General features: G+C 36.5%; 1 protein-coding gene across 1 annotated transcript; it reads right to left on the bottom strand.

The window, feature by feature from the left end:
* Positions 1-2: 2 nt before the first annotated feature.
* On the bottom strand, positions 3-27,954 carry Oseg2 (intraflagellar transport protein Oseg2). The gene is made up of 36 exons (XM_085959417.1): positions 27,916-27,954; positions 27,391-27,562; positions 26,164-26,359; positions 25,877-26,066; positions 25,009-25,140; positions 23,728-23,921; positions 23,424-23,563; positions 22,847-22,923; positions 22,266-22,382; positions 21,681-21,816; positions 21,366-21,496; positions 20,747-20,835; positions 19,518-19,669; positions 19,299-19,426; positions 19,104-19,209; positions 18,138-18,359; positions 17,330-17,502; positions 16,569-16,685; positions 13,101-13,271; positions 12,351-12,419; positions 11,827-12,001; positions 11,081-11,293; positions 10,344-10,444; positions 9,700-9,906; positions 8,930-9,052; positions 8,100-8,223; positions 6,830-7,019; positions 5,743-5,901; positions 5,548-5,645; positions 4,570-4,724; positions 3,524-3,700; positions 2,554-2,722; positions 1,483-1,623; positions 1,047-1,162; positions 605-716; positions 3-232 (listed from the first exon to the last, which is right to left on the bottom strand). Exons 1-36 carry the CDS (start codon positions 27,952-27,954, stop codon positions 102-104), a joined length of 5,142 nt encoding a protein of 1,713 aa, XP_085815543.1. The 3' UTR covers positions 3-101.
* Positions 27,955-27,989: the final 35 nt, after the last annotated feature.

Below are 27,989 nucleotides of genomic sequence, written 5' to 3'. Positions count from 1 at the left end.
ACTTATATGTCACTTGTACACCCTTTTTATCCTCAAGCCCTCAATTCTTCTAAATGCATGTTACACAATATTTCATTTGAAATAATATGAAAGTATTAGATCTATGTCAAACTATAGTCATCAGGACCGCACCAAGAAGTGAGGAATCTGCGGCAGTCGGCTGCGTCGCTGGCAGGCTCGGTGCTGCAGTGCAGTTGAAGCTTTGCCCATGCGTCACGATTTGCAGCCCGCCCTTCAATCAAACAATATTTTATGAATAACATAAATTTTTGTACCACCTCAAAACCTATTTAGGTACCTATTAAAAAAAATATTTACACTTAATGGGACATGAACCCACAACTATTACAATCCAGGCGTTGTGATTTACCAATTATTAAGCTACTGATATATTATTTCCGAGGTTGTTCCAAATTATGTATGGTCAATAAAGAATAATGCATTTTTAAATCTAGTGTAATTATTCATTGAAAAATTCAAGTGTGCTAGATTATAATCTAATTATCATTATTTAAAATAAAATAACTTTTTATCCAAAGAGGTTGGATAGTAACAGTTTTTTTTATCAGAGTTTTTAATGTTAATTCATAAATGAGTGACTTACCATTTGTAAAGTGCACAATGCGTGTTGATAACGGGAATCCTGTCAATGCGCAAGGAACGTCTCCGGGACCCAGGCAGCATTCGTAGAGACCACGTTTATCCAATGGCAATGACTATAAATAAATGAAAATGTATCACCGAGGATCTTTGTAGAATTTCACACAGGGATGATAAGATTGTGATAATTAATTTACTCATAAACATTGTCTGACAAAAAATTAACCAAAGAGAATTAAGATATTATAAATATGTATACCACATTGGATTATAAAGTTCGATAATTTAGATGGGTAACAAGAAAAAGTGGGACGGGGGCGTACAAGACAAGCAACACAACAGAAGCTATGTGAATGCTGTCGCCGACAGTAATCATAGACAATATACAAGTTAGTTATCCCTACTTCTTGCGGAAGAAATGGCATCTGCGGTGTCACTACAGTTACCTGTGTGACATTCTGGTCAAGCGAAACAGCGAGCACCCATTCTCTCACTTCATCGTGATCTTGTGACGAAAGTGCACTCCCTCCTAGGACAACTTCATGCGGGAAATCAGTTTCACCTGTGAAAGTAAACAGATAACTCAGTGTGTGTTTCTACCTATTTAGTAGTATATCATTGGTGTAAGTACAATAAATACCGTGGAAGAGCCATATTTCTTAAAATACATTTTTTTCTATATTCTATTCAACGTGGCAAGAAACATTGTTGGTGTAATCAAATTTCAAAACCAATAGTTTTCTTGTTATCAGCATAAACCAATTCCGCATATTATGAACCATAAATAAGTTCTTAATTTTTTATACTGAGGATATTTATGTATTTTTTAAAAATACTCTGTTAAAAATAATTGGCACACATGTAAATATTAAATTTAAGTACCGAAATCAGCATGATCTAGAGCGGCTGCATCATCACCGTCAGCGTCGGCTGCCTCCGCCAAATCCAAGTACCGATTCAGAAGAACGAGGGCTTCACCTTCGCGTTCCGCCTCTCGCAATAACATTCCCGCCGCACAGAACGCTGAAGACATAAAAGTCTGTATTATAAACATACCACATAAGCGCGAAGTTCGATAGTGTTGCCAGTAAATATGACGTAGTTAGAACGACGCCGAGCGAGAGAAAACAATGCAGTAAGCTTCATGTAAGAGCAGCTGGAAATAATAACAATAATTAAATTTACCCTACATAATTCGTGTGCAGTAAAAGAAATCGCAATTTTAAGATTAAGTTGTTCCACTATAGTCATTGATATACAAGACACACCCTCCCACATAATATTCCAGTGCTAACGTGGACAGCTTTTGCAAAATAAACCAAAGACATCTGATCTTTATCGCAATGTAGGTAAAATTCATTTTTAACTAGATACTAATATGTCTCACTCACATTCTCCAAAAATCAAGTTTTGAGAAAATTGCAAAAAACTACTGGAACATTATTTTTTGTAATTACAAAAAAAGTAATGAACTGCCCTTGAAGTGACATTATTTTTTTTAATATACATAGTGTATCATTCCTGAAAAAATACAAAATTTGTCATGACAGTGTGAGGAATACGGATTCCTGATTGGTTTAGGTTAGTGCCAGGACAAAATACAATACATAAGTGGTGTTCTTTAAAAATGATTTTTTATGGTTTGTTTAGAGTAATTTATGATACGAAACTATTTTTTCTTATATAGATTGATGCAGGCAATATTAACTAAAAGAATACCAAATGTGACTATAGGCAACTGCAGATGAGTTAGCATGATATGACAATATTGATGTATAGAAGAACACACATTCACAAATTGACCCTTATGTTTATTTTATTAGTGCTTATTTTTCAACTACTCTCATCTGTTCCAGAAACGCTATCGAGTGCTCTTATACTCAAATTTCATAAGGCCTATAGTTTGTTCCAAACTCTGGAAATAATAAATCTAAAGTAAACATTATCCGATACCATTATCAGCTGCCACCAGATCGGTGTGACGCAATAAGGCAGTGGCGGCTCGTAGGGCGAGGGGCTTGAGGGAAGGAACCGATCCGCAAGCCACCCGCACACACAGCAGGGAAGAGGCTTCCACCGCTCGCTCCGTCGACCCCTTTCCTTCGCCTCCATTGCTGGACATCTAATCAAATAACTTCCAACATCTTAAAAACCATCGAAATTTTACAATATACAACTGAGGTGTTATTGCATTGTTAGGCAAACCGAACGCCATGTTTGATATCTGTATGCCAAATATTACAGAGATATTATATAACATTATCATGTACGATTCTAAGAGGATTATATGGGCCTCCTTAGAGTGGATGTTATATTAACAATTTTTTGTCTATATAAGAAATGGATGTTAGCAATTTGCTCAACCAATTAGGTTCAATTCTGGGTCCTAACACACTTTGGAAAACAGCATGTGAATTTGTCAGACGTGGGATTCGAACCCGGGACGCATATCATTACAGACGACATATTATGGGGACATAGACATTAAATATATTCTTGCAATCGCTCTTGGTCTTTAGGAAATCCTACAACAAATTGTTTTCTTCAATTTCTCTTTTCTATCACAATGGTATTAGATAATAATACACTTTTCAAAATTTATTAAATCTACAATCCACTTTGAAATTGTAGGTAGAATCAACAGATCCTCCAAATTTGGTTACATTATGACAACCGTGAACGAAATTGCAAGCATTTCAAAAAGCCATACAAATAAATGTACAGGTATCGCTGAGTGAAGTGGTAAAAATAGTTTAATTAAAAACCACACATATTTATTAAATTCTTAAATTATTGGTGTGACTATTTCATACATACATACATACATACATGATTTGCGTAATAGTAGCAATCAATCATATTATTTGTTTGCCAATAGTTTCCAAACAATGTCATGGAAAATTTGAAAGTTAAGTACACTCACGATAGAATGCAGAACATTCCTGAGGTCTCTCAAGAAAGTGTAGGGCGGATTGGGAAGGGCGGAGGCCCTCGCCAGCATGGGTTGAACGAGGGGCTGCAGCTCGGGAGCGCCTGCGCCCCACCGACTTAGCACGGCAATAGCTGACGCCACCCCTCCGCTCATCGAACCATCCGGCTTCTGCACACACAGACAATGTCAATGACAATGGCACGATTATTTGTCAATTGACGTTAATAATAAAACAAGATATTATTGAAATGTTGGTACGTATCCTTCTTATTTTAAGAGCAATAACTTTGTTCAACCAAATCGCTTTAGGTATCGATATATTCCACCTGAGTGAGTTTAAGTGGACATTGTTTTATAATATTTTGGATTGGCCCTATTTAATTCACTCGCTTTCTTGTACTCCTTATCATTTTGAATATTAATTTTCAGATCGTTTTTTTATAAATAGGTACTTACATGTATTATTTCACTATTTACACTGTATTACTCTTGATACTGTTTCAACGTGTTGTGAATGTCTTGAACTTAAACTTGAATGAACTGAATTGAATTTTTAGTCTGGGATTTTTTTTATCAAATTTAGTAAAATGTTTTCAAGGAATTTTTTTTTCTCAGAAAAAAATGAATTTATATTGTATTGTTTTTGTGTGACGTAACATTTTGTACACCCCTCCCTATCTCCTCTGTCACGAATCATCACATTATATTAGACGTCCTGCCCATCGTAGAATGTGATATACATAATATCAACGAACTCTTAGCAAATCAGCATATTTTGAAAATGTCTAAATACTATGCATGTTGAGGCATAGGTTTCCAGGATCCTGGCCAAACTGGGGTGGTTGGTAAAACATAATGAGAACCTATTCTATCTAATCGTACAAGAATGTGCCATATAGTGGAAATGTATTAACAGGGTTACTAGTTTTATTTTCCATATGGTAAACAAAGTTTATGTGTTTCAAGCGTAAATGTTTTGAGGTCATATCATCAATTGTAGGTGGATTTGGATATAGATAATCCTAACGTCTATGTACCTGGTACTCCAAAGTGTCGTGGTTCTGCATGAGGTTAGCAGCCCAGCGTGCGGCAAGACGTGCGGCGGCGGCCGATCCCAGCGCAGACGCCGCTTCCATAGCGAGAGCCCACTCGCCGCGCCGCGCCAGCTGCTCCGCCTGCCCGTTGTCATCTCCTGACACGTCAGACAAGTCGTCTTATTATTTCCATTTCACTTGAATTATTGATTTCAAGATAGTTGAAAACCCACACACAGTCGTCCCAAAGAATGCTTGATTATAATTGAGAGTGACACAAATACTATACCTAGATATTCCTCAACTATTTTAATACATTTTATATCATGTTCAACTGTATAGATAGGTGGGCAACTTATTTGTTGCTGTGATCGACTTTTTACCAAATTCACAGACTTTCCAAATACATATAGCTTTGGTATAGACATGCTTACATATTAAGAAAAATAATTATAATAACAAATTTTTAGTGAGAGGTATATTATTCTGACTTCTAAGGAACGTTCATAGTGGAATATGTATGCCAAGAAGGGTAAGCGTGATCTGAAACAAGTCTGAAACACGCACAGCAACTGACCATTTGATTTGGAAGGGATCAAAGGGAGGCAATGATATAAATGGGCGTTTTAACTTCTTGCATGGAAACCGCAATAGTGAAGAAATAATAACCACTGTGTCTTGACCACTTAGTTTCACCACAAATGACATTTAATAATATGTATTAGAATCTTTCTTCCATAATGTTCAATAATTCGAGCTTACAACCAATTCAATGAGAATTAAACCGGTGGACTTTTATTTTTATCTATTCCTGAATAATAAATGTAGGTACCTACTTATAATTTTACAAATAAGGGTTTATTTAATGTGTTATTAATTATGTTTCAATTTCCAAATTTTCATTAGATTTTTACTCAATTGATGTATTTACGTGTGGAAATCAATTTCTCATGTGAGAGTTTTCAATATAAATGAATATACCTGCTGCGTGTCTGTCGCCATCTGCTGAGTCTGCATACATAGAAAGAAGAGCATCTTGTAATCTCGCCCCCATCGCTTCTTGGCCGGCTTCTGTCAATCTGTTGATAATACAATACAAATTATAAATTTCAATATTGAGAACGGATAGTATCCACAATAATATTAGTATCATGAAGTTATGACATAAAAAAGTACCTTTGGGCGATGAGAGGAGCGATTTGTGCTGCTCTATGGGGCGGCAGGTGGTCTCTGGCTAACCTGGCCGCGCGGAGAGTCGCCCTCTCCACTGTGGTAGGACCTGCATTCTTCACTTCAATCGATAGAAGACTTCGGATTGACTCCCAATATTGACCACTGTAAATGGAAACCAAGAAATCTTTACATACAAGTATAGGTCAGGCAGTTCCTAACTCAATAAAAACAGATTAAAAGATTGCTAATCTTGCGATGACTATGAAATGGCCCCAACAAATGTAGTACCTAGGTATATAAATAATATCTCTGTTCAAATATAAATGAAAAATGGTCCAGGGTTGCCAACCCGGTGCGCCACTACACCACTATACATCGGATTGTAGAGCCAATGATGATAAAATAAAACACAATACTATAGTGTTGTCTCTTTCGGTTGGCGTGTTTCTTTAATGAAACATTTTATGTGCAGTACAGAAATTTTGCCAGTAGAGTGAAAGGACTGATGTGTAACAAAAAACCGTCATAGCTGATTTGAAAAATGTAATACAAAAAAATGCCTAGGTCAGTCTCAAACCATCAACCTTTGTTTGACAGTACCGCGCAGTAGCGCAATACCAGATGTACCATTAACGCTGTGAAAATTTTTGGGATCACTTCGTATACACAACTACTTGATAAAGGTAGATGGAGTGAATGATGTGGATTATTTTGATTTTCAATCGGCCAGCCAACTCTCGTGAAAATGTCCACAATCACAAAACAGAAATTGCTGTTTAACACTTCAATTTAGTTTTATGTATTACCTACTTTGGCTATTTTGTCTTTTATATATCTCAAAGACTACGTAAGTGATAAGAAACTTTGTCAGTATGCAGAGAATCTTGGTGGAAGTGAAGATGGGATGGTTTATAGTAATGTTGAGAATCCTGTGCACACTTTCACACACATTAATGACGATTATAAAAATGGAGAGCAAAACAAAAAGTTTCTCTTCTGTCATGGCCACACAATCCTTTTTTAAATATAGAATGTCTATTAAGAATAATTAATACTTAACACCAATAATAATGTGAATATATTGTGTTACTTGTTAGCATGTTCTGCAGCGGTCCTGAGGATAGTTTCAGGGTCAGCGCTGTCAGAATTGGAAGCAGAGTTCCCTCGTTGGGTTCTGTCGTAAGAAGTTTCTCCGCCTGCGCGGGAAGCCTCCGCTCTAACAGCTTGGACGCCTTGCGGCAGATATTCCTCGCACACCCGAATCGCATCATCCCACATTCCTGAATGAAATCATTTTAATATAGTAATGGTTTTTTGACCATGTCCGATCCAAAGTAGATCATATGGGCCTCCACAGGTTGGAGGTTTATATTAACAGAATTTTGTTTTTACGAGAAATGGATGCTAGCCACTTGCTCAACCTATTAGGTTCATACTCCAAGTCAGAGTCCAAACACTCATTGAAAAAAAATATGTGTATTTTCCAGACCAAGGATTCAAACCTGTGACCACGACATTATAAGCTGACGCGTTAGCCCATCGGCCATCATGGGTGATACACCGCCAATATTCATATTGACGTCAAGGCCACAAGTTATAGATGTCAGTCAATAGTGAAGATTTATTTTAATTCATTCGTGTCTAACCTATTCTGATAATATGTCCACGATAAAATATTGAAATTTTCTATGCATAAAATGCTATATATTCAATGCTTTTTGTAGTTTCGTTAGCATCGAATTGGTGTGCAAAATATCTTAAATTTTAATTCCTGACTTTTTAAAATCTATTCAAAGAATCTGCACTTCTTCCGCACATTATTTCCAACATATTATTTGATTCACATATATTATGTAAATTGAAGCAATGAAGATCGTAAAAAATTGTTAAATATTTTTTTTAAATCCCTAAAATTATCACATTACATATTATATTGCTTTAATTCTCTTCTCTCAGGCTACAGTTCAGGGCGGACCTTGGCTGTCGAAGAAATGCTCCTCTACTCTGCCCGGTCCACTTCTTTTCCAGTGAATCACTTCTACCGCTCGCAAGTCTCTCTGTAGATCATAAAGCCACCGAAATTGTGGTCTCCTCACACATTGTTTTCCTTCTTGTCTACTAAACATGAGCTGCTCAAGAATCCATACGTCACATGGTGTGCCCATCGCAGGTGTTTCATTTTGATAAATCCAATGACATCAGAGTCATCAAAGTGTTTGTATCTTCAAAAGATTCTACACACAAACACTTTTATCATCTGGGAATCACTAGTAGATAATATTAACGTCTCTTAACCGTAGTACAATACTGGTCCACCAAGCCATTTGTAAAATTTGTATAGAATAGTTTTGAAAGATTACCGTTTTCTTTGTAATACTTGATGATTTCTTGAGGTCGGCCGGCTCGTATCACTAAAGCCTCATACAGCTGCAAGTCCCCTTGTGCTTCTGCCCATTCTCCGTAAGCGCGGAGAACCTCACTTTCCTAGCAGGTACAATAAACATGCAAATGTGATATTAATAATCAACATATAAGTATTGTTACATATTGCAGTTTCAAAATGATAAAATCTAATCATTGACTTGAAAGCTGTGGCACTATTTCCCCAATTCACGATTAATATCAAATAGTCTTACCATCAATGTTCCCTATAAGGCAGTGGTTTGTAAACTTTATGTTACTACGCCTCCCTTTTAAAAAAATCTAATCTTGGCGCCTCCCCCTCTTTATTTCATTAAATAATAAAGACACCTTTTTAAATAGTCAACAATGTACTAATACAAAAATGAAAGTTAGTGCACCGGAATGCTGTTATGAAAATTAAATATTTGAAAAGAAAGAGGTGGACTTTTGAAAATAATGACGGAAACACTCGAAGAACGAAAGAATACGATTGAGATCGCTGTGCTCATAAATACATAAATAATATAAGTTTTAATGAAAAATTGTATATGTGTGTTTGTGGGGGGGGGGGGGGGGGGTATAGTAAATTTACCGCACCGGGTGAGCATCGATGATCCGCACACACAATAGAAAAATTAGAGGGAACGTTGGTTACCATAAGTCCTCTTTTCCCCAGATATGAGGAATTCTCTTTTTACCCTCTTTTTGAGGTCTTATCTTTTTGTCCCGCAGGTTTAAGAAATATTTTTATCGTCTTGTAGTAGACTAAATAGTCTGTTTGCAGTACCTTTTCTGGAGCGTGGTGCTCAGCAAGAGAAAGTGCTCTGGCGTGTTGGTGTGCGTGTAGCCACATATCGACGGCTTCTCCTGCACTGCCACCCTTTACGAATTCTGTTTCAGCCTCTTCCAACTAGAATTAATTAGTTAATAGAATCACAATTAATATTTTTTAACCGTTATTTCTAGGACAGTTACATTCATAAACCTTCTGTATTACTTGTTCATTAAATAAAAAGAGTTTGATTAAAAAAAAGTTGAAAACTTTGGAAAGATCCTGACGCTGTCTCTAAATTGTTATACCCACTTCGCAAACACGAATATCATTGTTGCTTTCCCTCCATGTATTGTAATGAAAAAAATAGGATACTATAAAATATTTGATTGCAGCTATAGTATTTTATTATTTGTAGATGCTCTCATCGTGAAAGAGATAGAACATTCGTTTCGGAATGTAACGTTCTATAAAAGTTTGACCTTTCGTATCCCTTGATTTAAAATTAAAAAAGATGGTTGCAAATATTAACCGCATGATTTGTATCGATAGCTTAATTGGTAGTGTAAACCACCTGGAGTGTGATGCTTATGGATTCAAATCTCATTAAGTAGAAATATTTTTTTTCTAATGGATTGGAGGTTTCCAAAATACATAGGTAATTATGTATCTCACATAATAATTTTGGAAGACCTTAGTTAATACAAGTTTCTGTACTTTTAACACAGTACATAGGTACCTATTGGAACATTGGATAAGGGTGATGACCAGATGTCAATAATAACCTTTCCTTCGTCCTCAAGCTGAGCAGCCATCTGCGCCCGCACAGGTGCTTCGAGGTGTGGTGCTCCGGCGTGTGCGAGGGCCAAAGCACGGGCCCACCTCCCGCCGCGCGCCGCCCATCGAATGCCCGCTTCTAACGCATTACGTCCCATCAACACGCGAGCCGCTGCTGCGTCGTCTTCCAATGAGTTGGACCATGCCACCACTACCTAAAACACAAAAACATTCGCTTTTATTATATAGTTTAATTTTTCAAGATATAAAAATAAAATAGATCAACATCTTGCAAAGTGCTACTATTCGGTTTCCCCTACATCCACGAAAATATGAAGTGTATAGAAAAAACAGTAATTAGATTTAATAATAAAATGATATTAATGAATTTAAATGTTTTATTGATGTATATGTAATTTCCATTTAACTTAGTGGAATCGAGAGCTTCACAAAGATACGGATATTTTTTTCACATTTTATTTACTCGTACTTAAAATGGGTGATTACATATTTTAAAAAATGATTAAGAAAATTATTAAAACTAAAAAAATGGATTACGGTAAAACCATACTGACCCAAGCCAGAAAATGTGATGTATTTTAACGGATCATTTGTAGTCTATCTAGAAGTAAGTACATAATTATTAGCAAACCTGTTCCTGTACTTGCAGTGGGGCGTGAAGTTGAGCAATTCTATATGCATCCTCCCATTGGTCGGCCATCCTATACATCTGTATGGCTCCTTTCCAGTCACCTTTCAATTTAAAAAAAAAAGTTTTTAAAATATAGAAAGGGGGGGTGTTATAACGGTTATTTTTGGAGATAAACCCCTGAACAATCCGTCAATGTAGTAAGAATTCAGAATATACCAAATATATCGCACACTGAGATCATGAGAGAGAGAAAGATAAAATATTTTTTAGATAAAAGGGCCTCATGTAACAAGATAATGCTTCTATATAGCTCTAAATTTAAATTTTAAATATAAAATAACCATGGACACAACTGTGTAGGAGGCCACTGCTTCCAAGTAGTAGTTAATGCCATATAGCATTAAAAAAAAGATTTTTTTTCTATCGAACTGCATTCATAAGTAATTTTTGGGTTTTTTTGCAGTTATGACCCTATAGATCTTAGTGTGCGATAAATAATTTGTATCACCATTTTGTAAAATGGAATTCTATCAAGTAAATAGCAACTGAAACAATATTCATAGTCATCAGAGATAGATATTGGAAGACGGTGAAGGAGACCAAGACTCAACTTGAGCTGTAGCACAACCAAAACAAGAAGATGATAGTTTTGGCCTTTTTCAATTTAACTTTTTAGAAAACTCTTCAGTGAAAGTTGGTGACGTGAATCATTAGGTGAAATGAATTGAGTGTCTGACCTGCTTCTATGTAGTAGTGTTCGGCCTGTCGCGGGCGTCCCTGTTCTTTGAGCGAGTGCGCCACCCGCTTGGTGGCGGATCCCAGCAGCTGCGGACGGTGTTTCCCGACTAGGCGCAACAGAGCTGCGTGCCTTCCCGCTTCTTCGTGCATCGATATGGCAGCGTCGGCCATGCCCAACCCCACATATAAGTTCTCAGCCTCACGGTAATCACCTAATATCATAGATATACAACATTGATGTAAAAAACATCTATTGAAATTTGATGTATGCTATATAATAGCATTTTTATGTTTATTTGGACTAATAGTCTGTTCACATCAAAGATGTTGTAGAAAAAGCTTGATGAGGTTATTAAGGTTAATGATTAAATTTATTATGTATAAATAATATATTAATATAGCCGTTATTTCACATTATGGTTTCACTAATTGTGCTCTGTTATTTATTTGCTATAAAAACCACTCGCATTGTTTAATTTTACATGCCTAAAATATTTTTATTTTATAAAATAAACCACCATCTCAAGACGCAAATAACAATACTTACATAAATAAGTAATCAAAGCAAAAGTATCAAACAGCAAACCTCCATTTGCAATTTATTGCCATAGTATTCATTACATATTATAATTAGGTATAGTTACCGATTCAACCACACTAAAAATTATCTAGAATTGCTATTAAGTGTTGTAATGCAAAGAATTCGATAGGTTCCCTTTCAATAAGTCTGAACTCTTTGATTCACCTTGGCCCTTGAGTCGTTCAGCTTCAGGTAAAAAGATGTGTGCAGCGGAGGCGTTGCCGAGAAGTCGCTGAGCGAAGGCGAGGGCACGGCCCCACTCCCCTGCTGCTCCTAAGGCCCGAGCGCCTTGCTCCCCTACGCCCCCCGCTTCCCACAATATCTCCGCAGTCTCCCATTCCTAATCCGCATGCATAAAAATAAATAGTATATAATATTATGTAAATCAAAGAATAAATACAACAATGTTTTTGAAGTACATATATAATGAATGAATACATATTATATGGATGAAGTAATAATTATTGATGAAAGGATTAAAAGGATCCAAATCCATAGATGACCGTGTTAAGTAAATCAACTTGTAAGTTAGTGCTTTTCAAGTACTTTTTATATTATATTATGCTTCATACAAAGCAGTAAATATTTTATCACGTATAAATGTGCGGTGATATAAAAACTGGTTCTAAATCATTTTTACTTATATGTCCTCAGCTATTTAATGTTCAAAAGAATAAAATATGAAATACCTGAATAGACGCATAGTGATCTGCCAATATTTCATAGTATTCTTGAACTGACTCCACGTCGTCGATAACCTGAAAATTGAATTAGATTTTTAAGACCAAAATAATTATTATTCATGTGGACAAAAAGCAACATAAAGTTTACTTCTCTGTTAAAATTATAGAGATCAACATTATACTTACTGTAACATTCGGTCTTTCGAATACCTCCTATGACCAGAGGGGTCAAGCGAGATTTCAATGTGGGAGTTTGGCGTATTTTAAAAAGGGAAGTTCCCATATCGACACAATATTAGACAGAAATATCATGAATACAATTTTACATTATAATACATTGCTACAGAACAGGGATAAGGCCTCGAAGCACCAGTTGAAAAAATGGCGTGGTTACTTTTTCAAAATAAATCTCTGCTCTAGTTTAGGTCAGATAATATTATTACAGATACGGTGTTCACCGTTGGCACTCGATTTCGGAATAAAAGATTTTTAATTGGGAAGGTTGTTGGTTGTTTTTCTAACCTTATTTATCCGAAAATAGAGCGAATTCTAAATTTAGACTTATAAGCACTTACCGATACATTTTCAAAATGTTGACGCTGAGATTGTACAAGACATCTGTATTTTTGTAAGCAAAAGTAAGATACGAGTATTTTAGCGCTCCTGAATGTTTGGTCAGAATTATTGTCTTACTTTTTTTGTTATCATCCGTTGTACAATAATACCTCCAAGTAGTAAAGAAAGCATGTTGGTTACTTGTATGATCTGCAAAGCCTTAGCCCACTGTTGAGCCCTGACAGCAGCCGATAGCGCTCCTCGTGAGTCTCCCGCCTCGATGAGATGCGCAACAGCCGAGCCCCATTGGCGCCTCTCCACCAGCCACTCACCCCAACTTTTTTCTAATGATGTCACCTCTTCAGGAGAAACCTAAGTCATAGTTTCATACATATTAATTGAAAGCGAAATGTTCATTATATTATTTAACATTATTTTGTAGGTAAAGTTTTTTGGGCTTCCATTTTTTATGAAATTAAAGACATTTCATAAATAGTGTACATATTAAATAGATTTATACATCAATACTCAACCCCACGAAAAAAAAAACTTAAGTCTCCGTTTTTAGCTCACAATGGTCTCCCACAGTGTGGAGGAATCTTAATCTCTTTGGGATAATGTCCTTGATACACATATTGGTTGAAAAACTTATAAATACAATTTAATTAAACTGTTAGATGGAAACCTAGTGTCACCTCCGAAAGGGGGGGGGGGGTTAGGAGAGGATGATCGCTGGACCCCCCCTGATGATGTATAAGTCAGGTCTCGGTGATATCGTCTGCTGGCTTCTTTCGGGGACATGCTTATGTTGATTGACAACGCGGAAGTACAGGCGAAAACAGGGCGTTTATTTGTTCGGAATACAGTTACAGTAAAATACAGCGTACAAAGTATTTAACAAAAAATATTTTTTTTAAAAAATAAATAAATTTAAAATGGCGGCGGACGCCGACGGCCGCGACCGGCGTCCTGAGAGACCAAAACCCGAATGAATCCCTTTTTGGAGAGCAGGTCAACTCAGGCAAGAATTAAAAATATTACCTACAAATTCTGTCACTGAAAAATGACAAAAGGACAGCCTTTACACCCTATGTACCTGGCTGGTAGGTACATTGGGTGTCATATTTCTGAGAATTTTTGCTAACCACAGAAATATTCAAGCAGACCTTTTCCAGGTACATGCTTTGAAAGGCACTGCATTTGCTGGGATTATCATTACTGCACTAAATTACAGCTTGCTTGTATGTTTAAAATTGAATAAGTATAAAATTTATAATGACGCTAGGTTTTACTTTGCTTGCTTCTAGAATTAATGTAGGTATAAAGAAAATGCAGGATTTTACATACATTAAGGGCTAGAATGATTTCATTAAATTTTGTAGAACTTGCAAAAGGGCGACTATAAATTTTCATACATCTAAGCTTACGGGCTAGAAATTTGTTTCGCAGTCGATCTGCTCATGTTTGCATGAATCAGCCCAATGATGATTCAGGCCTCATGGCCTTGGATCCTCTGAGGATGCCATGGTTTAGGCGGTATCAAGCGACCTCTCTGGGAAAGGCCCTGAACCGTAATTGGGCTGATTAAGATCGACCACGATACAAAGTATTTAGCGTGTGTAACTGGATAATGCGGCGTCTTGATTATGTGGGTGGTTGCATCTCCTGCGTTAAAGGATCGAAGCCCCTCCGAACCGTCGGTGGCCGGTCAAACTGGGAATACAGCACTTTGACGCCTCGCGGTCAGTGGTTCCACAGTTTTCCGGACCTACCGTAAGGATGCTGAGAGAGGAGGGCGTCGTGCCCAGCCTCTCTTAACGCCGGTCCGAAGATCGAACGACACTTCACCCAGATGCATACCACGCGACCACTTTTTGATTGCTTGCTTGCCATGCCTCCAGTTACACACACTGACAGGCAATTTTACATGAAAAAAAACTATGCTAACACGTAATTGACACAGGCTAAAGTTTTTTTTACACAGGCTTAGGTTACTAGGTATAAGCTGACGCTAAAATGTTGTATATTTAAACTGTCTTTACACCACATTCAAACACAAACACTATTTGAAACTACCTAACCTATGGCGCTATGCTACGGCTGGTTGAGGATGCTGCTAGGCTGCTCGCTTTGCTGCTGGAGGCTGCTTTTCTCTGCTGAAGAAGGCTGCTTGACTCTTCCGAAGTGTGGTAGATGACGCGCCGGTGGCGTCGACTACGTACTTTGGTGTTGCATGTCTGGGCCAGGACTGATTCCAAGGCGCGCAGACAGTTGGAGCCAGGAACTTCCTCGACGTATCCGTCCGTGGGCCAGGGTCGACTGATGATACAGCTGGTCGGGGAAACATCGAGAGTCCTTGGTTTTGAAATGGTTTTGAAATGGTCTGTTATTCGGCAGCATCCTCGTGCGTGATTACTGATGATGCGCGATGAGTCGGCCGGCGATAGTTTCCCAACTGCGGCGGATCCATGACAGGCGGCATCTTGAAGGCTTGATGATTCTGCTTGCTTGCAAGTTGAGCGCCACCAGAGGTCGAGCCTCTGGACGCTGTACTGTTTCACACGATTCCACACGCTGCTCTCTCTTCCGGTTGCCAATCAATCGCTTCTCAGGGCTTGGATTCGGGCGAAAGAAATTCCGCCTACCTCCTAATCGTAGACGATCACGATCAGAAGGCGTATGCCCCACGCCTTGGGGGCCATTGTCACCTCCGAAAGGGGGGGGGGGGTTAGAATGAGTGCGCTGGACCCCCCCTGATGATGTATAAGTCAGGTCTCGGTGATATCGTCTGCTGGCTTCTTTCGGGGACATGCTTATGTTGATTGACAACGCGGAAGTACAGGCGAAAACAGGGCGTTTATTTGTTCGGAATACAGTTACAGTAAAATACAGCGTACAAAGTATTTAACAAAAAATATTTTTTTTAAAAAATAAATAAATTTAAAATGGCGGCGGACGCCGACGGCCGCGACCGGCGTCCTGAGAGACCAAAACCCGAATGAATCCCTTTTTGGAGAGCAGGTCAACTCAGGCAAGAATTAAAAATATTACCTACAAATTCTGTCACTGAAAAATGACAAAAGGACAGCCTTTACACCCTATGTACCTGGCTGGTAGGTACATTGGGTGTCATATTTCTGAGAATTTTTGCTAACCACAGAAATATTCAAGCAGACCTTTTCCAGGTACATGCTTTGAAAGGCACTGCATTTGCTGGGATTATCATTACTGCACTAAATTACAGCTTGCTTGTATGTTTAAAATTGAATAAGTATAAAATTTATAATGACGCTAGGTTTTACTTTGCTTGCTTCTAGAATTAATGTAGGTATAAAGAAAATGCAGGATTTTACATACATTAAGGGCTAGAATGATTTCATTAAATTTTGTAGAACTTGCAAAAGGGCGACTATAAATTTTCATACATCTAAGCTTACGGGCTAGAAATTTGTTTCGCAGTCGATCTGCTCATGTTTGCATGAATCAGCCCAATGATGATTCAGGCCTCATGGCCTTGGATCCTCTGAGGATGCCATGGTTTAGGCGGTATCACTAGGACTCAGTCATCTGGAGCACGATGCACTAATCTCTGGTCCACAGTTTGCGTTTATTATTTTCTTCAAATTATTTGAAAGTAATTTCTATGTACAACTTTTAAACAAAACTTACATGGCGTGCTCTCTGGACGGCTTTTGCAAAAGAGTTAGCCTTGGCGTAGAGTTGTACGGCTTTCTCTGGTTCTCCTGCTCTTTCGCAGAGCTCTGCCGCTTGCTCCCAGCATTCATTCTTCAATGAATACATTTTTCATTAGTTAAGCTATATGTAGTATCAATCAAGAGAAATATACTACCACAGTTCAACTGAAGTAACTAGATACTTAAAATACGAATTTTCCTCATTTTTTAATTGTAGTTTACATTTTCAGGGATCAAGGTGCGTAACAATTTATGTATATTATGGCAATATAGGTGGGTGGGTTATTATTGTATGATGAGTTTTTACTGAAATTGAGTCAATATACATAATATACCCATTGTATCATATTTTTATGCTGTAAAATATTGATTGTCCAAATAGCGTCTCATTAATACATAATACGTCCTTTCACCTATGATTTTCAATCGATTTGCATCCGATTTTCTCAATATATACAACATCTGTACACTAACTCATCAAAATAAAATATACCTACATAACATTGTGTCCTTTGATGAATAATAATAACAAGTTAAGCAAAGATACAAATTCTCAATATTTAATAAATCGTAAACCTCATTGGATAATAAATAATATTTAGATATTTCCAGCACTCAACTTATACATGCATATTACGCTGTTGCACAGGTCACCCTGTAAGAATGGTTAGAAGCCATAAGGCAAAAGTGATGGGGTCGACTGTAAGGTATACAAAGAATGAAAAGTAACAGTACCTTGAGCAGCGCTTGCAAGACAGACGTGATGCAGTCTCTATCGGAAAGAAGGGCAGGTGAGTGTCGAAGGATGCGAGCGGCTCGGCCCGGTAAGCCGGCTCGGAGTACCAGTTCCAGTGCTCCTCTCGCGTCACCATTGTTCACTAATAGACTGGCTGCTTCACCCTCAGCGCCTAATGTACACATAAACAGCCCATTTTATATATTATGTAATCTACATGTATGTACCTACCTAATATTTTTGTTTCAACAATTTAACTTGCTGAAAATCCAATATTTTCCTATAAGTTCAGTGCTCTATAGTGATATTCAATTATTAGCTACACCGTAATAATATTCATTCATCATCAACACTACAACCTTATGCGGGTCTTGGCTGTATCTCATAGCTTTTAGATTTCGGTATTTCAAAAGAAACATCTTGAAAATATGGCACTTGCAACAATATAAGATGAGATTTGAATAAAGACCTAATAATATGAATCAGTCTATTTATTCATTGTGTATCCTTTTTCTTTCTGATTTCTTATACTTACTTAATAAATACTTAAGTAAATAATTTTTAAAAATCAGATAATTATTAATTGTTCTAGTTGTGTTGTGTCAATTTGAAATAATCCAATAATTGTCAGGAATCCTAGTATTTTACGGATTTCCAATTACAAAATATATAGATTAACTTTGAATTAGTTTTCAGCATCATAAAATAGATGCCTAAACCGAAAATCAATCAGACGATGACTCTGGGAAATTTTGTATGGGAGTAGTGTGTTATGCAGTAATTACAAAGATACAATATACTACTCACCGGATGATATGAGATGAGTCATGTACTGTTCACGAAGAGTGGAGGCTTGTTGCAGTCCCAATTTATCGGCAACCGCCAGCGCCTCGGGCCATCGGTGAAGGTTCGTGTACATGGTTATGGCCAGCGACGGGTCATTCAGCTCTTCTATATAAATATGCTCTGCCGTTTTTAAATCGTATGACAGAATGGCAAGGCGTGCTCGTACATGTGGTGATTGCATACCTAAAATAAATATATGCATATAAAAAGCAGTACATTATAATGTATGAATACAATTGAGATGTTTGGCAGTTTTGTAATAGCCACAATACGGCAGCATTGGAAAAGCGGCATTCAGTTTATTGTATCTAAAGTCGTGTCTGGACACTTGTACGTATGCAGTTTGCCGTGAAATGTTGTATCGGAAATATGACCGTATATTAAAGACTGTCCAATCTCTTTGGGTCGTATAGTACTGACATAAAATTAATATCTAAATAAAACACGATTCTTGTCGGTTTACACTTTACAGGAAGCCAGCAGCAAACAAATTTTGAAAATAGCCGATATACTGGATTATTTGTTAGGTTAGGTTAAGTTTTCATTCTTGAATTAATGAATTTTGCCAAAATCAGCTATGAAAATTGAATTAATGTTCATATTGAAGAAAATAATAATTGGAGGCCGTATAGTATACAGTCATCTCTTTCCGATAGAAAGCTCACGGTGAACTGTGCGATGGTGAAATGTTTTACGTACAACTTACATGTAACCATCTAAAGTTGGCAACTGAAACGCAATTCATACACATATATTGGGCCTATTTTGGGCCAGTTGTATTAGATCACCAATGCCTTGGACATTGAGTGACATACGGAGGTTGCATAGCCAAGTGAATCTCAATGTGCCTACTCCTCTGCTACTCTCTATTTTAATCAACATTACTGTTATAAAATATATTTTAAACATAAATTATAGTAAGCTCACCCTCCTCATTAGTTTCTTTTTCATATTCTTCAGAATAGGCAAGCGTTTTTGAAAGATACGAACTTCGTGCTTCATCGCCCAATGCTTTCCAGCATCTCACTGCCATCTGCGTATGTGAAAATGTATAATATCATTAAGTGTTCATATTATCTGTGTTGAATAATAATCATTCATAATTGATATTAAAAATCTCACCTTAAGATTACCAATTTCCATAGATTCGTTTGCAAGCTGTTGCCATAATGTTAGAGCTTGCGGAATATCACCGAGGGAATTCAAATAAACTTCGCATCCAGTAAAATCATTTGACCTAAGAGCTGTACCTGTAAATGAATATAAAATCGTTTTCTAAAATCTATTACATTTCTATGAGATGTAGTAGTCAATACATATCGGTATACCATAAAAACTTACAAAAATTTAATCGGGCATGATCGAGAGTGACATATGAGATGGATCCTCCTTGCAGTAGAACACGAGGCACTCCATTAACCACTTCTACTTGAGTTGCCATACCGCCTCCGCATTCCATTAGCTCCACCAGCCCCACATCATTAATGGAATACCTATAACAAAAATAATATTTATGCACTACATGTATGATAGAAGCGAAACATACAAATGACACCATTTGTATGTTTCGGTTCAATTCATTTCACTTCTTGAAATGTCATGGCTAGTTGATGGCATAGCTTTAAATCACCTGTCAAGTTATTACGGTTTGTCAATAGTATGAACATACTCGATAGAAAAGCACATATTGAAGTACGACTTGTCAAACTGGAATAAAAACCGATGGAGGTTCATAAATTGTTGATTGTAATGTCAATTGTAAAATTGTTGATAAGATAAAATCTCATAATTTAATTGGTAGTTGACTGATGATATGATTTTGCTGATACTCAGCTGTACGCATATGCCTAGACAGTGCGAGTGAGACAGAAATATGTTTTAATCAAAGAATCTGGACTTTATATAGAAGGAGCTGTATGTATTGTAATGTCTGTTATGACATTTAAAATTATTTAACAAACCCATGGTTAAGTTGGTAAACTCCATAAATATTAACATCGCTCAGTTGTCATTCTGATTTTTTACTCACGCAATGGCTGCCATTTTTTATGTTTATTGAGATTACTTACTCAAGTGCAATTATTATAAACGATTTTACAACAATTTTACAGGATTTTTCAACTGAATAATAATGTCAAAGTTGTAGTAAGTGCAAATTGCCAAATGATGTCATAGCAGTAGTGTGAAGTTGTCTGCAAATGAACCTGCAATGCGAAGTCACCTGTAGCTAGCTTAATCAATGGATCAGAGGTCCTTTTTTTGCTTCAATTTCATACATTTAGGCTTCATCTCCATAAAAGGTTTTTTCAACATCTTTGGTTTTTATCATTTTGGGATAGAAATGCAAACAAGCGAACAAGTTTCACTTCAACATGCAAACAAGTTTCACTTCAAAAATGGATCATGCGGGGAGAAATAAATGTTGATTTTTTTTAACGACACAGTGAGCATATTTACATAGTATTTTACTTATTAGGAGAGTATTACTGAAAATCCAATCAAATGTTTAAATAACTCTCGACGATGCACATCTTAATTTAGAATAATATGATAAGTAGATAATGTCTCACCACACAGCGAGATGTGTAGATGTCTGCGCAACCACCGCATCGCTTCCTTCTACCCATTGCACAAAACTAACACCACTTAAAATCACCTCCTGCAAAGAAAATTAAATATATTCAACAATAATCTGTAGGTAAAATACACAACAGAAAATAACTAAAATTACATAGTATTCAAAACAATTTTATATTCATTACAGATAAAAGTTATTTTACAGCTCATATTGCCCTAAGACAGTCAGTGTTATCAACACCTCACAGCATTGACAAATAATCATCTTCTCCTTCTTTTTTGACCATATCCGCTTCTCAGTTAGAGCATATGAACACTGGGACGCCATAATCTGATGTTAAAATAATTAAAACATTATGTAAACTCAAACGTTAAATTTTGATATTCATACTTGATAAAGTTCATTGTTATGTATGAAACATGTATAGGTAGGTATGTCATAAAGTTGTTTTTATATGTGGTGAACGTCAAGCGATAAACTCTTTTTATAAATTATGGATTACCACAAGTAAACGCTGTTTGAAACATACAGTATTTTCCAAGCAACGTAGATTGAATAAGGACCGTGATACACTTGTGTGCAGGAAATTTAAATGACAGTAACATATTTACTATTCTGCCGTTGACGACATTGAGCAGCAACAATCGTCGGCGGCGATCCCGCAATAGCAGTATGTGCGCGGACTCGCTCAATTCCAGCCAGTCGGCTCTGGCTTCAAGTCTCGCCTGGGCCACTTGAGATCCTGAAAAGATTCATTTAACTTGATATCCCATGGTGGAGTAGTAACAGAGAAAAACTCACATGCTGTTTTTTTTCCATATGTTTTTGTCCAGAGAAAGAACGCAACGGGTTTAATGATTAATTAATACTATTTTTACTTCTTACTGATAAGTGGAGAGCTTAAAAGATTATTGATGGATACATACCTGTAATAAGATCAATAACGCATACACTTTTCTGATCAAGTAGGTAAGCTAATTTCTTGTTGTCGACGGATTTAGACAGATTTCCTTCATTTATTCTGACACTCAAGAGATGTGGATTGAAAAATTCTGTACGCACCTAAAATCAATTTGAATACTCAAATGAAAAATAATTCAGTAGATCTATTCTAACTACATAACACCCAATAACACCATTACCAATATCTAAGATAACCCCAATATGTTATAGACAAAGATATTCTGTGTGAAAAGTGGTCATCAGGAAATCTTTGAGCTTATTCCCACGTTTCACCCGAAGATTGAACGCATAGTGCTGCCGTTAAAAGTGTTATTTTATTTTGAACACATAGAACATTTTTATCACAAGATTGCAAGATTTTGAAGTTAAGTGTTATGTATGTTGGAATAGGAAACAATTGTCTATCCCTCATTTGAAATTATACAGTAGGTATTTTCCATTCATTTCATATAAAAGTCTGAAATATAGCCTCTAAAATTATTATTGTTACTTTAAATATGGCAAATGACTAATTTGCTTTAAACATAATTATCATAAAAATAACTTACCGATGCTAATATAGAATCAATCCCATATTCAATAAGAGATAATTCACCGGCTCGGTGAATAAGGCATACTGGCGCATGCTGGAATAAAAATCGTTCACCACTTCCAGACCATGGTACCTAAATCACCAACAAAAAAAATGACACTCATAATATGGTATATTCTTGGGGTGGTTAACTTATTTCTTGAATGAACGATTACAAAAAAAAGCTATCTACGATCAACGTCACTAAAAATATAAAAGAAAAATTATAAATCATATAAATACATGCTAAAAAATTTATGCACATATCTGATGTTCAAAAGTTTTTATGACAACTCATAACACGCACAGCTACTGATTGTGTGACTGAGAGAACTCCAGAAGGAGTTAGCAGTCGAGGTGGTAGTTTAAACTGTAACCTGCTTAGCGGTTAACATTTTTTGTCTAAAAATAAATACAATGTTATCAAATTACAAATACTATGGCTGCAATCTAGCGAAAAATCCATCGACTTGATTGACCTGTTGTTCACACCTGGTCTGTTCTATTTTTAGTGTATTAAAATAAATGGCGTAATGGATACCAAAAATGAATGCTCACCTCACTAACTAAAGACCTGGCCAGATCAACTACAATCAGTGAACTTTCAGTTCTGCAAACAGCATACCACTCTCCACCTAAAATTAAAATGAAAAAAATTGTTGAAAAGCATCCAAACGTTTATTTTACCTTCCACTCCGTAAAAAATTGCACTCACGTATGCCTCAGAGTCCTGGACAAAATAAATGGGCCCTAAACAAAGAGATTCTAACCTCTTTGGCTCTAAACATTTTTTAAAGAAAAATTTTCGGCTATACCGTATGGGCCAATCAAGAACAGTAACAATTAGAAGAGCTGATACAATGACGAGCTCTATGGTCTTATTGGGTCATGTGCACCAAGAACTCCCAATAGTAATGTCGAGCAATCCAATAGGTAGCATAAGATGCAATTTAAAAGTTCGCTGGCTAAATGGAGCTACTGATTACTACCGTATGCTTGAGGTACTTGAAGTGCGAATTCCACAATATCGCATCAAAGTAAAAAATGTAAAGGCAACAGGATATATAAAATTTCTTGGTTGCATAACCTAAAAGATTGACTCAATATCCAAGATGCAGTGTAAGAAATAATTTACCCATGACTCTCACGGTGTGAATGTCTCGACCGAGGGAAGCTTGAATAGTGACCTGGGGCACGTCCCCTGATAGCTTCCGCAGAGACAACTGTCCTTGGCCCCGCCTCACAACCTCCAGCACACCTCCGCATATCCAACGTCTGAAAGAACCACATCACCAACCAAACCGTAAATTTACTGGCCTCTAGGCAAAATAGTAAAATCAGTATTCCATTTCAATTATTACTTATATCATAAAATGATTGTCAAATTAGTAGTAAAACATAAATATTAAACTCAATCAATAACAAAAAGACAATATTACTTGAGCATTGCTTCAAAGACGACAGTGGCACCGGTAAATCCACCGACAGCTATCTTAGCTCCGTCCCGACTCCAAGCGAGCGCTCTAGCCGCGTAAAGACCCTGGATGTTCAACACAGAGCCGCTTGCCCACCGACCCCTGCTTGCGTTCCATTCTATCACGTGGCATCTGTCATAGCTACCTACCACTGCTGCCTACATTAAATAATAAATATATGTATTAAACACAATGGTGAATAATTCATTATCTTTCTTGATTCTAAAAATATTTATTTCATGTCTTGACATCCTCCATAGACCATGATTCTCATCCCATTTTTTCAATATGCTATTGTAGAACAGTTATACCATTCGTCTTCTTCATGCGCCATATCGTGGGTGTACAGGCAGAAGTCACTAACTCCAAATACACAGTTCTGAGATAATCAATGTTTTGTGTTTTTGGTGTTCTTATAATGGTTGTAAAATCTTTATTTTTTGAGTTCTTCATTACTTTTATTTTTTTATATGTTCAATAATCTTAAATCGTGACTTATGCCAGTCAAGCAGCATTACTTTTTCTATATAATGACATTAAAATTTCAATTTCATCAAAACTGGAGTTAGTGACTTCTGCCTGTACGACAACGATATAAGATTCACATGACCAGTGATTCGCAACCTGTGGTATAACAAATACATACTACGAATAAATTGACTTAAATATTTTGATTATACTAGGAAAACTTTAAATTGGCAGTTCGGAAGGCTGAAAAATACAAAAAGCCTCCACAAATTATTCTGAAAGGAATGTTTAGCACCTCAAAAAAGCTAAAAGAGTACAGCAGTAAAAATAAGGTACTAAAGAAGTACTAGCATGTTTTATATTTGGGATTAGATTTATTATTAACAGTTACATTTATTAATCTCACTTTTCCTCTCCAAATGTTCTCATATAATACTTATTTCGTGGCGGCTCTCGTGGTGCAGTGCGTAAGGCGCTGGCCTTTCATCCAGGAGCTCTGGGTTCGATATTTATGTGCACTGCTGTTTCACTATACTACTGTCATTGGGCTTCTTCGCCTGTTGTAGTGTTATAAAGAATTATATATTATTATCCACACAAAGACACTCCATTTCTAAGTTAGAACGATGGCCTTCTAATAACTTCCTTTTCCCATTTTTTAAATCCATTTCATGCCACGCATACTTAATATAAAAATAATATAGTAAGACATTGTATTAGACATAACAAACACTTCAATAATATGTCGATTATTTTTAATAAAACAAATATTCTCACCTGCCCACTAGCACTCGCACAGGCCACCGTGAATTCTCGCTGAGTAGAATCTTTCGAATGATCAAAGGAACAGAGCGGTCTTCCGGATGCATCGTAGATGACAATCCGACAATCGCATCCTGCTGCCAATATCTGAAATATTTATTAATGAATCCAAAACTATTATTTCAATCCTACATTTAATGTCATTCATTTTTATATCCGAAATAAATTGGAAACAAAATGACTAGAGATATCAACAAAATATTAATACTTTATTTTAATACAAAACCAATATTAGGTATCAATACTATTTTTTTCAATCCGACATCCCTAAATTCATGACTGAAACACGACTCTTTGAAAGAGGTTCCGACATCAATGACTACTGAAAATCATTTAAAAGATGTACGTATTCGGGGATTTGCAGGATACAATAATCCACTTTTCTTGATGTATATTTCTGTTATGGGTTGGAATTATTAAAAGATATTATTATTGATATTTAATGTTGTCCTTTATTTCCACTTTATAACATAAAATCACATAACATATTTTTACTGATATTCTAATATAAGGTTCGAATATTACTAGGTACAATATGTGTTTCTTGTTAGAAGTCCGACTGAAGAGTGTTTTATATACTGGAATACTACTAGGCAGGAACAATATTGATGATGCAACAAACTTAAGAAGTGAAACAAGATTTAACATGTAAAATAATGAACTCATTGTTCCAGCCAGTCGAATCTACTGGAATGCTGACTCACCAATAGTTATGTAATTTGAATGGCACATAACATTTCTACCGCTAACATTTAACAAAAAAAATGTACAACAAACATATTTGGTTGAGTTTAATACCACGCCACCCTGAATGATAACTTACTGCATTTTCTAAAGCACACAAAGCCGTCGGTGTAACCGGATGTCTTGCCAGAAGTTTACTCCCAGACGTCAGCAATGCACCGTCAATATGCCCGGAGATCAACAGTCCGCCCCCGATTCCTGACAGGGAAATGCATGCGGATGCACCCGCCCATGCACCGTTTCCCTTGTTAGTCTTGCAGTCCAGTGATCTAATACATGAAATTCATAGTTCACCACATAAATTGTATTACAAACATGTACCGAGAGACATTGTTATTCTTTTATTCTCTATTGAGTTTCTCTAACCTTACTTTTCCATCGAAAAGACCCGCATACAAAGTTCCAATAGGGCTCCAGTACATGCACATGCAAGCTGACGAGAGCGGAAACTTATTGCAGATGACTTTTTTAGAATCCCATCCTTCCCCGACTCGATAAACGAAAACCATACTGTCACTTTGACCAACAGCAAGCATATCTGATTCACTGCTGAATGCGAGACCTATAAGCAAATTTAAAAACAAAAAGATAACACAGAAACACAAATTATATGTAGGGTACATGAATTTCGATAATTTCCCTTTAAATGAACCTGCGCCGGGGGGTAACATGAAAGAGCAGGACAAGCCGATACAACTGGAGACATTGTCGGCGATTGTGGTCTTAGATAATAATACAGTCGAACTTGGTTATTACGAGTAAGATGGGACCGACTGAATTTGCTCGTTATAAGCATTACTCGTTATATCGTTATATAACATTTTTCCCGCCACGTTCAATTTAAGCATAGAACATAGCAAACCATCGTAAAAATCCCCGAAACAACCATGGCATTCATAAACTACAAAAGAAGTTGTTTATTGTAATGAAGTGCTGAGCCGCCGGCGCTGGTAGATACCTGACTTCACAAAGCTTGGATTTTTTACATGCAATTTCAACCATATGCGTGGTTGTTGTCGGTGAAAACACCAGTTAGGTACTTAGACACTTAACTAGTGTCATAAACGTAATCCGATCCCTGCGGTATCGGTCTAGTTAACTGCCCGGTCGGATTTTATTGCTAAGGGTCAAAAACGATTGACACATTAACGGTTTTCCTCGGTATTCCCGAGAAGTAGCTCGTTATAACAGTGAATAAATGCATGGAGAAAATCATAAACTAAAATGTCAACGAATGTTTCCTCATTACATCAGAGATCTCGCTATTTCCGTGATCGTAATAACCAAGTTCGACTGTATGTACAATTATTTGTGATTGTTCATGTAAATAATGCCATAATCATTATTGTATATAAAAAAAATATTTTAGGTTTGTAACACTAATGCAAGGTGATTTTATCTCAGTGCAGATCTGGTAAATAAATCTCAGAACGCAAGTGCTATGTTTACCATGTGTATTATTTGGCATTAGCGATCTTTGTTTCAGCTTCATTTTCATTTATATACTGATTAGCTCCATCATTACAGAAGAATGTTTTTCTTCAACTTCTTGGTTTTTGTAAAACTTATTTTTAAAGAAAATTAAATTATTACACATTATTGAGTACGACTTCTTTCCGGCATTAGGGTCAGATGGCTTCGTGCTGAACTTATCCCTCCTGGTGCCTGCTTCATCAAACAAAATAACTGTCCGTTCGTGGGTGGCGATGGCCAACTTTTTATTGTTTGGTGCCCAGGCCAACGCCGCAATCGGGCTTTCTCCATTCTAGTAAAATAGCAGGCATATTATTTATTTTTATGTTACTTACATTATTATATCGACACCCCCTACGTATAAGGTCGTAACTGGAAAATTGTACTTTTCAGTAGTACGATTTTAATAAATTTTAATGACACCACGTTAATTTTTAATGCTGGAATCGTAATTTTTTAGTTGATTGAATTCTTGTTTCTTTCAATTATCTTTAAAATTATTTAATAAAAATCGTCAAAACAGCAAAAATGCAGTTCCGACCTTTTACGTAGGTGTCAATATATTCATAAGTAGATACAGAAGACAATTTTATTTAAAACACTGTTTATCTTCATTTAATTTTTATATTTAACATAAATACATACCTGAGCTTCTGTAATTGTTTGCAAGTATTTTAACTGCATTATTACTTAATCTATTTGACAATTTGTCTTATGTG

This window comes from Rhyacophila brunnea, unplaced genomic scaffold (assembly GCF_057557595.1).
Source record: "Rhyacophila brunnea isolate RB1 unplaced genomic scaffold, BYU_Rbru_1.0 scaffold_9, whole genome shotgun sequence".
Lineage (NCBI taxonomy): Eukaryota > Metazoa > Arthropoda > Insecta > Trichoptera > Rhyacophilidae > Rhyacophila > Rhyacophila brunnea.
Note: the sequence above shows the minus strand (reverse complement) of the source record. Positions and strands in the feature narration are given on the sequence as shown.